Source organism: Thunnus maccoyii, chromosome 16 (genome assembly GCF_910596095.1).
Source record: "Thunnus maccoyii chromosome 16, fThuMac1.1, whole genome shotgun sequence".
Lineage (NCBI taxonomy): Eukaryota > Metazoa > Chordata > Actinopteri > Scombriformes > Scombridae > Thunnus > Thunnus maccoyii.
In genome coordinates this window covers 15,581,510-15,595,760 of record NC_056548.1, presented here as the reverse complement: position 1 = coordinate 15,595,760, position 14,251 = coordinate 15,581,510, and the positions used below count along the sequence as shown (strand labels likewise).

The 14,251-nt window shown below is 40.2% G+C and overlaps 1 protein-coding gene across 2 annotated transcripts in view; it reads left to right on the top strand.

Moving 5' to 3' along the window:
* The window catches only part of kidins220a (kinase D-interacting substrate 220a), a 47,474-nt gene that overhangs the window by 1,568 nt on the left and 31,655 nt on the right, over window positions 1–14,251 (top strand). For both annotated transcript variants that reach the window (XM_042388159.1, XM_042388160.1), the window contains exons 2-18: window positions 2,347–2,505; window positions 3,662–3,760; window positions 4,500–4,598; window positions 5,932–6,030; window positions 6,480–6,578; window positions 6,803–6,901; window positions 8,184–8,381; window positions 8,522–8,620; window positions 9,000–9,098; window positions 9,332–9,430; window positions 9,913–10,090; window positions 10,236–10,400; window positions 10,564–10,743; window positions 12,513–12,678; window positions 12,862–13,013; window positions 13,380–13,480; window positions 13,827–14,012. In XM_042388159.1, the coding sequence (XP_042244093.1) occupies window positions 2,374–2,505; window positions 3,662–3,760; window positions 4,500–4,598; window positions 5,932–6,030; window positions 6,480–6,578; window positions 6,803–6,901; window positions 8,184–8,381; window positions 8,522–8,620; window positions 9,000–9,098; window positions 9,332–9,430; window positions 9,913–10,090; window positions 10,236–10,400; window positions 10,564–10,743; window positions 12,513–12,678; window positions 12,862–13,013; window positions 13,380–13,480; window positions 13,827–14,012 (2,250 nt within the window). In that variant the 5' untranslated portion in view covers window positions 2,347–2,373. The remainder of the gene's footprint in view (window positions 1–2,346; window positions 2,506–3,661; window positions 3,761–4,499; window positions 4,599–5,931; window positions 6,031–6,479; window positions 6,579–6,802; window positions 6,902–8,183; window positions 8,382–8,521; window positions 8,621–8,999; window positions 9,099–9,331; window positions 9,431–9,912; window positions 10,091–10,235; window positions 10,401–10,563; window positions 10,744–12,512; window positions 12,679–12,861; window positions 13,014–13,379; window positions 13,481–13,826; window positions 14,013–14,251) is intronic.

Genomic DNA, 14,251 nt, shown 5'->3' with positions numbered 1-14,251 from the left:
TTTTGAAAAATTTACATTGGTTTGGGGAAAAAAGTTATCAGATCAATGAGTATTGAAAATAATAGTTGGCTGAAGCATTTTTGACAATATATCAGCTTTCACTTTAAAGTATTGTGATGTTTATTTGAATTTGTCAATATTTTGCAGTGCAACTTCATAGATTTGGAGGGTCCTTGTGGCCAGTAGTAGTGGATCTTTAAAGAAAGACACAGTGTACCAGGATTAATTTAATATTCTGGCTATAACTGGTGATAATCTACCAGTGACAGCTCCTTTTAATATCAACCAAATGTTTGGGTTTTTTTTTTTTTTTTGCTTTATTGCAGTCCACATAAAATTAAATGACACAAATTAGGCCAACATCTTAATTGTCTCTCCCCTTTTCATCTGCGTGTGATGCCAAGCCAGTGCATGTAATGAATGGAAATCTAGTTGCGTGTGTCTATTGTGTTGGGAAGAGAGATGGGCGTAGGCCAGCCCTCTCATCTAATATTCAGCCTTGAGTAAAAGGGGGGGATGCTGAGCGTGAGCCTGGCAGTGCTTGTTGATACTGTGTGCGAGTAAGCAAGGGATAAAGATTGGTGTTGAACAGCCAAATATAAGTTTCACCCTACACCGAGGTAAGAGCTTCTTCTTTAAACACTGTTTAGTCCCTTTTTTTGACACTCTCATACTGGCTTTATTCCATTGTGTCACTATTCTCATGGCTTTTACTGGTTTGGTTGGTGTTTTTTCTTTGCCGGGTTTTTACTGGGTGCATGTTGTGTTAAAAGGATGTGTGCGAACTCCCATCGGACCATTGCTGAACAGAGAGAGAGGGAGAGCTTAAGGTTTACTGATTGGTTCTTGTGTGGTATAATTGTCCACCTATTGTACTGAGAGACAAGGAACTGAGGAGGGTGTGTCAACAGGCTCCTATTGCCTTCACTGTAAACAAAGGATTTTTTTCCATTTATGCTTGACACTGTCTGATATGGGAGAACAGAAGGCAGGTGATCCTTGACAAAAGAAATGTAGTCTGACTTTAGAAAAAAAAAAAGAAAAAAAGATGAGGATATGCATTGATCGGCCACTCTGATTGGACTCAATTGACTGTTTTGGGCCTTTGTGCTACTGACAGCCCAACAGGCATGTGACATTTTAGCGTTTATTGACCCGAGCCTGAGCTGCTTGTCCCAAGGATTATGTTGAAATATTGAGCAGCGTGTTTGGTAATCTTTGTGTGAAACCCATTGCCAAGGCAACTTGCAAGCAATGAATGCAGCTGCCTAATTTAATGTCGCTGTGGCCGGACGCAAGTCTGGCGAACAACTTGATGAATCATTGATGAGTTTTTTATCGATCGGCTGAATCCCTACTCCAGCAAAAGCAACCATTTTTGATGTTTTCAGGTGGAGCAATAGGAGTAGTTGTGTTTTATATTATTGTTCTGGGGAGATCTTGTCTGAATATTGGAGGCAGTTAGATTGCAGCCTGGACAGTGATGTGAGTAAAAGAAATCTTGGCCATGCTAGTCTGAATTTAAAATAAGTCTCCAGAAGGGTGGAGCCTAATTACAGATAATCTCCCCAAAGTGGGCTGTCTGTATTGATTTGTCAGATGCAGATCCTGCTACTTCGTTTTAAAGCAGTTCCAGTGAAATTGTGCTGCACTTTAATGCAGAGCTGAACTCTTTTTCTTTTTTTCGGTTACACAAATTTCATTAAGTCCAATTTAAGTAAAAGGAGAAAGGCAGAACTGGCTTTAGTCTTGATATAATTGGAGCACACAGCCGAGTGCACCAATTGTCCAAGTCATCATTACTTCAGAGGATGAACTTTTACAGACTATTGTTTGTCTTCAGTGGTATTTGATGACTTAGTGCAGTTTCTTGAGCGAAGCGTCGTGATCGCTCTGCCTTCATTATAGTGAGCAGACAAATTTCAGTTCATGTTTTCAGCATGAGCAGGCAGGCTCATGCGAACGTAACTGAACTGAACTAAACGCCTCTGTTAGCTCTCGTGTAATGAGCATGTTGAGTGCATTATCCTCCTTTCTTCTCTAAAGACTTGCATATGTTTTTTTTTTTTTTTTAAGATAGTACGTCATCTTTTCTGATTGTATCTTGGGATGTTTACAGCTTGGCTAGCTTTCTTTTTTTGTTTTTATGGGTGAGTTTGTGCGTGTGAGTTGGGTTTGGGACAGCACTTGTTTTTCTCCTAGCATCACTTCAATGACACCACACCCTCTTCAAACCCTCTTCTCGTCTCATGGTAGTGTGTTACATTTTGCCGTGCAGTCCAGATAGATACCACAGGTTTCCTTTGCCTATCGTGAATACTGACTGGCTTTCCTCTTCCTCTACAGTGGTGTACAGGTGGTTAGCATTCAGCCATGGATACCACCACCTCCCTGAAGATGACCTCTCTGGCTGTCCAGAGTCTGTTCGGCTACGTGGAGGAGGAGAACCTGGCTGCCATCAAAGCACATTTGGACAAGTTCAGAGATGTGGACAGCAGGGGCGATGTAAGTCACAACAACCCTCCTGTTCACTCAGGTTGTTTATTTCAGGGAGGAGTACGCAGTAATGGGTGGCTCTTAAGGGTCATGCGGCAAATTTTTGTGGGAAAAGGGATAATAGAATCTGTTGTGTGAGGCTGAAAGCCATTTGCAAAGATAAGACAAAATAGTATGAAGCACTATGAAAAATTGTGTTTGGCTTCTTAAAGTTGATATTTTCCTTTTAGATTGGTCATGAATGAGTTACTGTGCCTAAAAATAGTATTCACTGCCCTTGGAAGATTTCATGTTTCATTGAAAACTTCTAAAGGAGTTTACTACTTTTTTATAGAAATTAAGAAAAACTTCACATTGATGTAATGTACCCTGAAAGAAACAAAGGGACAGTTTAGAGGGGTATGTGGTAAGCCACTAGCTGTTAACCTGTACATACACTGTACACATTAGGTTATTATCTCACAAATTAAAATAAATACCCACTAGAGCACCAAATGTGTATTAATCTGCAGCTGAAGAAGCCCCCAGCAAACACACTATTTACTCCTTTTGAGTAACATTTGATAAAAAAAATACAGTTCCCAGTTTTTTTAAGGAATTTACTTACCTTTTTTAAAAAAAAACAACAACAAGTGTTTGTGACCCTTTTGAAAGGGCTATTTCTTTAGTAGGCATGAATGGGATTATTGCTACAGTGCCACTTCTTTTAAAGCTTCCTTTAAAGTTCCCCACCACTCAAAAATGTGTTTTGCTCATTGCTACTTCACTTGAGTGTTTAACCTTCACTATGCATAGTGATGTATGTGCAGAGTTTGAAACTAGAAGGCTGTTTCCCCACACTGAAAATCTGAGTTGTACCTTACGAGCATGAAATGGACTTATTACTCAAAGTATTTTTATATGTCATAAGACATGTCTGGAGGGGATCTTAAAGTCCTAGCTAGTAGACATAATATAAATTTAACAACACAAGAATGCTCAAATATAATGTTGCCACTTCGCATGAAGTGGTCATTTATTATATTGCTGTGCAGCATTTAGAATCACAAATCAAGTGATATCACCATCTGTCAGTTTTCTGATGAATTTTCAGATAGTTAACTGCATAATTAATTGTTGGCATGTTTTCAAATAGTTTTCCTTTTTCCCTCTCTGCTTATTTCAGAACGGACAGACTCCCTTGATGGTGGCGGCAGAGCAGGGCAATCTGGAGATACTGCAAGAGCTCATCCGGAGAGGAGCCAACGTTAACTTTGATGATGTTGTAAGCACGCACACACACATACGTACGTCTAAAACTGCCCCGTATGGACACACCCCCACACGCAGGTGCATGTGGCGTTTTGGATTTATGGATTTATTTGTGGAGAACGCATGAGAGTCCAGGCACAGGTGGAAAAACAATGTGGTCATTTAAAACCGCATTATCCGTTTGACAAAGACGATGTAGCTCAACTAGTGGCCTTGATGTTCTATCTTGCTGAACTCGCCACACGCAGGCTTAGTCCACAGCTATTACGAGCCATAATGACAACTCATTACACACTTTTAACTTAACTCTTTCCACTAAATGACAGGATCCACTAGCTGGCCAACACCCTTTTTCTACAGAATCCAGCCCCCACACACGCACACACTCACGCATGCATACACCCTCCTACTTTGGCACACACACGCACGCTCGCACTCCACACCTCTCATTAACATTAACTCACGTACATGTAACCTGCTATTACACACCGCACACTCAAACTTATGCTCACTTTCGACAAAGAAGAGAAGGTGAAGCATTACGCTCCTGTCTCTCACACTCTACTCTCCTGACTCTTCTGTCTGTCCCCTCCTGGCACCCTGTTCCCATGAGCACCTGGTACGACCAGCTGGTAGGTACAGCGCTTTGACCGTTCCCAAGCCGTACCACGGGGAGCTAGGACAGTTGTTCTTTGAACTGGAATTGGAGCATGATGGGAGTTCCCACGGTAACAGGTTGTCTCTGTGCACAGGACTGCTGGACGGCGTTGATCTCAGCAGCTAAGGAGGGCCACATCGAGGTGGTGAGGGAACTGCTGGAGAACAATGCCAACCTGGAACACCGAGACATGGTGAGGATATAGATGGAGACAAAAAAAAAAAAAAGTGATGTGGTGGGGAGGAAGATTTAGCCCAGAGAATTACTGGAACGTTATTATAAATTCTGCTGAAAACATTTTGTGTCTGTTTTGTATCTGAGAAATGAATTGTTACATGCCATTATGCAGCATATTGATATTGTATCATGTTCTCCAGAAATCAATACAGTACACTGTAAGATCAAGATAAAGTGAAATAGATTAAGTAGGCAGGGTGGAGCAAAAACTGGCGATAGTAATGTATCCTCAGTGCTAAAATGACTCAACAATTAATATGTATTAATATGTATAAATATACTCAAAACATCAAACTTCAGAGATTGACTAGCTGCTCAAACTCGGGCTCTATGTTGACTCTGAATATGTAGCCTTTATACAGTTTAGAATATAATAAAGTTATGATGTCTTGATTTTATATACATAAATGTTTTTTTATTCAGTGCAGCGCTAGTTGAACTATATGATCCATTAGCCTTGAAATGGACATAAAATGAAATTATCGATTGGTTGATGGCTCCTCTCTAGTAGTAATCCTATTTACTGAGCTCTGGTCTTCTCCACATGGAGCAATGATGTGATTTGCTCATAGGATCCAGACCTGTCAGAGACAGACAGACAGTCTGCAAGCGTCAAGTAGCAGCTGTTCTGTATATTTATGAGTAAACTATTGGCAAAATGCAAATGAGATACATGTGTTTATTACCTGAGGGTGATCATGATGGATGTTTTTATGATGTAGATGTCCCAGCTCAAGAGGCAATGTGCATTTCCAGCAGCCAGAAATGCTACAAATGCATTCCTAATGAGCACTAACCATTGTTAAGTAGTGAAAAGGGTTTATAAAATTTCTATTTCCTTCAGTATTTTATCATGCATGACAAGACAGGTAGAGTTGATTTTAAATTCTTAGCGTCTGTGACTTTAGGTGGTGAGTCAGGACGTCAACTGAGTCATTGCAGTGAGGGCTGTGTCTAAGCTGCACAGGACAGATCACAGCTAGTCATCACAGTGGGATTATAATAAACCACACAGTGTGATACTGTTCACTCACTGGAAATTGTGTCACACCAGCTGTAAATAGCACATGTTCCCACCACAAATTCTGCTAAGATTTTATCTATTCTGGAGGGACTGAAAACTGTTGTTGCCCTTAAATGTTATTATAATAAAGCTATATTTATAGCTATATGTACATAGCATTTTTGAAGTGATGTAGGCTCTTTTTTCCCTCTCTTCTCTTTGTCTGCATATTTTTTCTATAAAATGTATACAAATCAACTCTGTTTTGTGTGTGTTTTCAATGTAGGGAGGTTGGACTGCTCTCATGTGGGCAGCCTATAAAGGTCGTACAGATGTGGCACAGCTGCTCTTGGAAAAAGGGGCTAACCCTAACATCACTGGCCAGGTACTAAGACTGAACACACTGTACCATCAATGGTATCTATTATTCCTTAATTTTTTGCATTGAAAATTACACATATAATAGGTATGTACACAGCACATGACACATTTTAATTTGTTAATCAGTTTGTTAATCTAATCTCTAAAAATAGTCTCTGAATGGTTTATTGTAAAAGTGCTCACATGATGTGTTTTATTCTGATTGCTACATGTAAATATATTACAGGGTTTCAGCTCTAATATAAACATTAGTTTTAAATATCAGCAACTTTAGAGTAACAAAAATGCGAACACAGCCACAACCCTGTGCTTCACCTGCGCTGTGCAATACCTACCCCATGATCTGCTGTTTCAGTCATGTGAGGTGGCTTAAAGCATTATTACGACCGCAGGCCTGACACCGATCATTAGTTATTGTCAACATGACTTCACCCCTGTCTGCTGTCCCAACAGTACAGCGTCTACCCCATTATCTGGGCAGCAGGTCGAGGCCACGCTGAGATTGTCCATCTCCTGCTACAGTACGGAGCCAAGGTCAACTGTTCAGACAAGGTAACCACATACTGACAGATGTTCATCAAAGATGGAGTTAGTTGTATAAGCTTAAAAGGTTTGAATGTCATGGTCCATGTGCACCCTCCAATCCTTCACGTCCCTCTACCCTCTTTTTTTATTTCTTATCTCTCTTTTACAATCATTTATGTCCCTTGGTTGTTCATGTCTTTCCACATGTTTCATTCACTCTTTCATTGTTTCATTATGTCCTTTCTTTGCAGTACGGTACCACCCCTCTGATCTGGGCATCCAGGAAAGGTCACTATGAGTGTGTGATGCATCTTCTAGCCAATGGAGCTGATGTGGACCAGGAAGGAGCAGTAAGTAGATTATAGATATCCTGTGAATGGTTGCGTTCAATCAATATCCAACACTATTATGCACTATTATGACGTCTCAAATTTTGACATTATTAGAGCTTTTGGCCTTTTTACACAATATACATGTTCTGTTGCTGTTACATGGCCTGTAGATTTGATTTTCCTGTAGAATGTTAATCATAGTCAAGATATATATGGTATTTAAAATGCTTTTATTGATAAAATAATAAAACAATATTGAGAGGTAAGTGTGATAATCTAGATTATAATTGTTGGTCTTACTGTCAGGTTTCAAGATATTTCTGGAAAGTTTCGAAACACCTTTGAAAGTTTGAAATCTGGAAAGATATGGAAAATTATTTATTTTAGTATTTGGGTGTCGATAAATATATATGACAAAAAGGCCTTTTTCACGGGAGGCATTTAGACATATCATAGTAACAAAAGCCCATGTGTAAATGATGAAAATAATGACGACTGAATTCCATCGAACTGCTTCAGTTTCAGGGTTCTGGTATTGTGCCTGCTGGCTCACTGTCACACCGTCATGGCTTACTGGGACTTTTCAGTAGAACAGAGCCATCATTAACGTTATTAGTAACACCTGTGCTTTTCCTACCATGACAAGTCTGCTGTGAAAACACATATGCCTCCTACATGGCTTTGTACGCACTATCATTTGACTTTGTATTATATTTGGCAGTGTTTTCTAAACAGTTAAATATTTTATTTGGCAGACTGAACAGGTATCTCAACAGCCCAGCAAGTCAAATTGCATTCCGGGTTCATTGTGGGTGCCACGACACATGAAGCTGCCTGTTCTCGCCAGTTCAGTTTTCACACAATCAAGATTTAATGCTGCCAAGCGCCACTAGCGCGTTAGTAAACTGCAATTTTAAATAATTGATTGCATCTATGACGCAGCGCATCTGTGCTCCTTGGAGTCATGTTACATCTGTGCTGATACAAACTGAATAATGTGATAGTTTGATATGTAGCATCAATAATCAGATGAAACTGTTGTAGCTAATGTCGCAGAGCAATTATTTTATATGTGATTAAGAGACTCTAGTGCCTGGAAAAATATCTGAGTGATTGGGCTTGCTAAATGAGATGTCAATAATAAGGTGTAATTAAGATTGTAGTGTCTAGCAGAGCTGCTGAAATTAACTAAAATTATTGAACAACACTTAGTCAAGTGGAGAATAACATCTGGAATACTGAAATGTTATGGAACCTCAAACGTGCACATTTAAATGTCTTCTTTTCTTTATCGTTTCAGAACTCAATGACAGCTCTGATCGTGGCAGTGAAAGGTGGCTTCACAAAGGTTGTCAAGGAACTGCTGAAGAGGAACCCCAACGTCAACATGACAGACAAGGATGGCAACACAGCCCTGGCCATTGCTGCCAAGGAGGGACACACTGAGATTGTACAGGACCTGCTGGATGCCGGCACTTATGTCAATATCCCAGACAGGGTGAGGCCTCCCTACTGCAGCGTTGCCACCATGCTGTTTGACACTGACAAGATGTTGTAAAGAGGTTGACATGAAATACAATGTGAATTAAATACAATACCTATCTCCCTCCTTTTTTCCCTTCTGTCTCTCTCTTCCAGAGTGGGGAGACAATGCTGATTGGAGCAGTGAGAGGAGGTCATGTGGAGATAGTCCGAGCTCTGCTAAACAAATATGCAGATATTGACGTCAGGGGACAGGTAGGAGCCCCTCTCCCACTATCTCTGCTGCCTTATTGATGTTTTAAAGCCAGCAGGAGGCCTTCTTTTGTTTACTGTTAACTGTCACACTGCAACTCAATACTGTTTACTTGGATCTGTTGTTTTTGGTAAAGTGAACTTTAATCTATGGGTTAGAATTACACAAATATAATTGCTTTAACACAAACAAACACACACTGACACAGTACGCATAATGCTACTCATTATGTGTATACTGTGCTTTATTAAAAATGTCCTGCATTCACAGCTGTGCTGTTTCAACACTTGTCCATGTGCCTTTTTGTATTTCTGAAACAGTTCATTTTTTCTAAGATAGAGCTGAAATAGTATTTGCCTTGTTGTTTCCTTTCCACATCAGGATGGAAAGACTGCCCTCTACTGGGCAGTGGAGAAAGGCAACGCTACCATGGTGAGAGACATCTTGCAGTGTAACCCTGACACTGAGAGCTGCACAAAGGTATGGAACAAATCCTTTGAATGTCTTGATCATTACTTCTAAAGTATCATGTTTCTCAATTATTTCTCATATACTGTATTGTGATCAAAATTTAAAATTAACATTCTTTTTGCTATATTAAAAATATCTACAAAAGAAATTAAAGGTCCAATGTAAGTAGACTTTTATGTTCAAAATAAATTTAAGAATAGAAATGATGATATGTTGTGTGTGTGTGTGTGTTTGTATTTTAGGAGGGAGAGACCCCACTTATCAAAGCCACAAAAATGAGGAACATAGAGATAGTGGAGCTGCTGCTGGATAAAGGGGCCAAAGTGTCTGCTGTGGAGAAGGTAAAACACACTAACGAGAAACACATCTACAGAAAACCGTCATCATAATAACTCAATAGCTTTGTATGATTTCTGCAGTCTGGAGGTTTGTTTTTGCCACACTAGCTGCAGAACCGAACTTGTAAAGATGTACTAAAATTGTTTTTCAAAAGCACTTCAGATATTCATGATCCCCAAAGTACTAAATCTGAGTAAAAAATGTCAGTCCTTGTACACAAACATCTTTTATTCACAGATCATTTTCAATGTTTGATTGTAATTTCAGCTGTCATCTTCAGCTATTATGTAATATGGCCTAGTTACAATTACCAGACCATTATCAGCACATTATACTTTGCTTGGAACTCTGTCCAATATCTTTAGATCAATGAGAGACATTAATAATATAATTAATACTAAAAAGTAACTTTTCAGTTTGTCAGTGAACAGCAATTAGTCATTCCCGTGTTTTTTTTTTTTGTTTTTGTTTTTTTTCTACATAGAAAGGTGACACTCCGCTCCACATTGCCATCAGAGGGAGGAGTCGAAAGTTGGCTGAACTGCTGCTTAGGAACCCTAAAGACGGCCGCCTGCTGTACCGCCCAAACAAGGCTGGAGAGACACCATACAACATCGACTGCACCCACCAGAAAAGCATCCTCACACAGATATTTGGAGCCAGTACGACCCGTTTCTCCCTGTCATTCAGAAAAAAAATTGTGTGACAAAACAAGCTCATAGCCTCGTTGTTCAGGAATCAGAAAAAATGTTACTACTTTAAGCACTTAATCTTCTTCTTCTCTCATCTCATCCCTCTCTCTTTCAGAGCACCTTTCCCCCTCTGAGTCAGATGGGGACATGTTGGGTTATGACCTGTATAGCAGTGCTCTAGCAGACATCCTGAGCGAGCCCACCATGCAGCCGCCCATCTGTGTGGGTCTGTACGCTCAGTGGGGCAGCGGCAAATCTTTCCTTCTTAAGAAGCTGGAGGGTAAGTAACCTCACTGCTTTAGAAAAGTCTCCTATATGAGGATGAAAAGTGCAGAATTGTGCCTCAGTTTCTTTCACAACTCAACGTTTTGATGTTAAATAGAATTCAAGGCTTGAAATATTTGACATGATTTTCTTCTCCTTCCTCTCCACTTGTCCATCAGATGAGATGAAGACATTTGCGGGCCAGCAGATAGAGCCATTGTTCCAGTTCTCCTGGCTGGTGGTCTTCCTCACCCTGCTGCTGTGCGGCTCAGTGGCCGTGGTCCTGGGCTTTACTGTCGATCACAAGCTGGCAATCGCTGTCTCCCTCAGCCTCCTTGCCTTGCTCTACATCTTCTTTGGTAAGAAAGAAGACAGACTTGCTACAAATCAGATTCTTAACAGATGACGGGGGGGAAGTTTCTGCTTTTGTTTGACCTGCTCTACAAGATGGTCAGAGTGAAGGGCCGGTTTAGCAACAGCCTCATCCTCAGCAGAGCAGAGTCTTTGGGTTGAAACTCCACTCGAACTTTGTTACTATGCCACCCTGCTGCCCAAAAGAGATGTAGAGCAGGAGTTCTTAAAGGTGCAATATACGACATTCAGCCCCAGTAGATGTTAGCAATCAACTATTTGCTATGTAAAAATGTCTTGTGTTTTATGTAAGATATAGAACGATGTAGTGGAGTAATGGTGTCGTGAACAGCGAATGAAGTCACACTTCCTCTGTGTTTATTGTAATCGAAGCCTCTCTCTGCATGTCGTGGCATGTGAGCATGCATGTTAGTGAACGAGAGTCCCTCCCTTGACTGAAGAAATAAGTAATGCAGTAACCGAATATTGATCCATATTTGATCAGCACTGCCTAGTCTGACAGTTTTATCTGAGTGTCATGAGCAGTGTGTCCAAATGCCACTTTCTTTTTTTCCAACTTTATTGAGTAAACAAAGTGCACATTTGTTTTGGTCTGAGATGCCGGTGCTCTAGTGAGACATCTAGTGGGGCTGAATGTCGTGTATCGCACCTAAGCAGGCAGCTCCGGGGCTGAAAAGTGAAGCCAATGCACAAGTGCCTTAAACCTGCATTCTCTCTAATGGCCAGCAGAGGGCGACTCCACTTGCTCCAAAAAGAAGTCTGTTTGTATAGAAGTCTATGGGAAAATGACTCTACTTCTCACTTGATTTATTACCTCAGTAAACAGTTTTCTAATGAGTTTTTGTTCTCAATCGCTAGTTTTAAGTCTTCTTCAATACAGCATGATGTTCATTTTGTAAATTATGGTCCCATTTAGAGTAAAATAGACAATAAAGCAGGGAAAGCTTTAGGGTGTGGCTACCTTGTGATTGACAAGTCACTACCATGGCGTTGCATGAGGTGCTGTAGTCGGGAGCTCCTCCCCAGCTCCACGCTCTCATCCAAATATGGTCACTTCTCATCACTTCTGGCTTCAAAAAACCAAGATGATGACGGTCAAAATGCCTAACTCAAGGCTTCAAAATGGGAGTCAACAAACAAACCAATGGGTGATGTCACGATGTAGCTATGTCCATTATTTATATACAGTCTAGGATTGCTCTTCTAAATATTTCTGACCAGCACTTCCAAAAATTATTATGACCAAAGCAAGAGGCCATATGAATTTCAGTATTTCTGTATTACATTGTAAGAGCATGTCAGGAGCTTCAAATAATTATATAAATATGTGTGTGTTGATAGAGTTCAGTTTTTAAAATTAAAAACATAACAAACTAATATCAGTACATGTCTTGGAAGTTTCCTGCAATCCCATCTGCTTATCAGGTGTCAAACCTAAACAAACATAAGATCAGTGCAGAGTGGTGGCACCTAAAATAATCTTCAGATTACTGAGAAAAAAAAGATTGAAAAAGGTTAATAAAAAAAGTGAACCTTTTCTTCAACATACTTGAAACTGCATAGCTCACTAGAGGGTGCCATTGTACAACCAATACCAAGGTGATGACTCAAGTTTCTCAACTGAAACTGTTGCTGACTTTTAAGAAAATAACCTTTTAATGTTTGAGAAGAGAATTTAAACATCAACTGGCTGAAGATAACAGGATGTTATGTTTTAACTTTCTAAGCAGTTGACCACCTGCTCTCCTTTCTCCAGTGTTGGTGTACTTTGGAAGCCGACGCGAGAGGGAGAGCTGGAACTGGGCATGGGTCATCAGCACCCGCCTGGCCCGTCAAGTCGGTTACCTGGAGCTCCTGCTCAAACTGATGTTTGTCAACCCCCCTGAACTTCCTGAGCAAACCACCCGCGCATTGCCTGTCAGGTGATAATGACGCACATACAGAAATACACTCAACACAGTCACAGTTTGCTTTGAGAATATTACAATATCAATTTCCCAGGTCCAAGATAAAATATGTAGTCCCATCTACAGGTTGTTTATCTGAGTGAGAGAAAGCATTAGTTTCCCCTCTCACTCTCTCTCTCTTTCCCACATTTCACACAGGTTCTTGTTCACGGATTATAATCGTCTGTCCAGTGTTGGAGGGGAAACCTCCATGGCAGAGATGATTGCCACGCTCTCAGATGCCTGTGAGAGGGAATTTGGCTTCATGGCCACCAGGCTGTTCAGGGTTTTCAAGAATGATGAGATCCAAGGTGACACTTCAGCCAGCACACACAGTCACACTTTAGATAGATAGTTATGGAAATACCATCTGACATAATTATTGGTCAATGTCTGATAAATTGGAATATTATATAGTGGTTTTGAGCTGGTACCAGTATAATAAGTACTGCTTTTTGGCACGACTTTATGATGACAGTGAAACTAGTAAAATGTATCCTAGTTTAATAGCAACTAAGTAGGCCTCTTAATTATATTACTTATAAGATATGTTTACACGCATCAATTCAATGTTAGGTTGTTGAGGATGCTGTTTACGAGCAGAAAGCGTAATGGAAGAAACTGTTTAGCCAGTTTTTATATCTCCCTCACATTACCCCTTGCCTCCCACACTCTAGGTAAGAAGTGGAAGAAAACATGTTGTGTTCCCTCCTTTGTCCTGTTTTCCCTGACGCTGGGCTGCCTGATCACCGGTATGGCCCTGCTGGCTATTTTTAAGGTGGGTTCGATTAATTAACAACAGCCAACAGCCAGAGCACATATATTTTATGGAAATCATAATATATGAATATGATAAATATATTATGTTAAGTTATTACATAAAGAATTTTAAGTGCTGTGTTTTGTTTATTTTTAATCATAAAATGTGTTCTTACCAAAGAAAGTCTCCCATCACTAGCATAGACTTTTAATTAAGTTTCTGTAGTTGTTTTATTTAGACAGTGAGAAAGAAGAAAGAGGGAAAGGAGACCTCATATATGGACAAATGTGACTTCAGGGGAAGGGGACTTTCCCAGTGGACTATCTCCTGACACATAATCATAATAATTTTCTTAATTCCTCAGGTGGACCCTGAGAACCTGACAGTGAATGCAGTGCTGATAGCCATGGCCAGTGTGGTGGGCCTGGCCTTACTGCTCAACTGTAGAACCTGGTGGCAGGTGGCTGACTCCGTCCTCAACTCCCAGAGGAAACGCCTGCATAGTGCTGCCAACAACTTGCACAAACTCAAGAGTGAAGGATTTATGAAGGTAAAATAAATGTACTTTAGACCGCATCAAAGATGGATGAAAATACCCAGGCATCCTGGTGTCAGGATTAAGGCAGATTACTTATGCTTATGAAGTTGTACGTCCAAATCTGAACAATTTCCTCATGAAATGAAAATAATCTCTTTGATTTTATATACTGTATCCACCTTTTGCTAGAAAGATCTTTTATTAGCATTAAACACCCAGGTAGCACTTAAAGGTGTAGTATGTAGAATTTA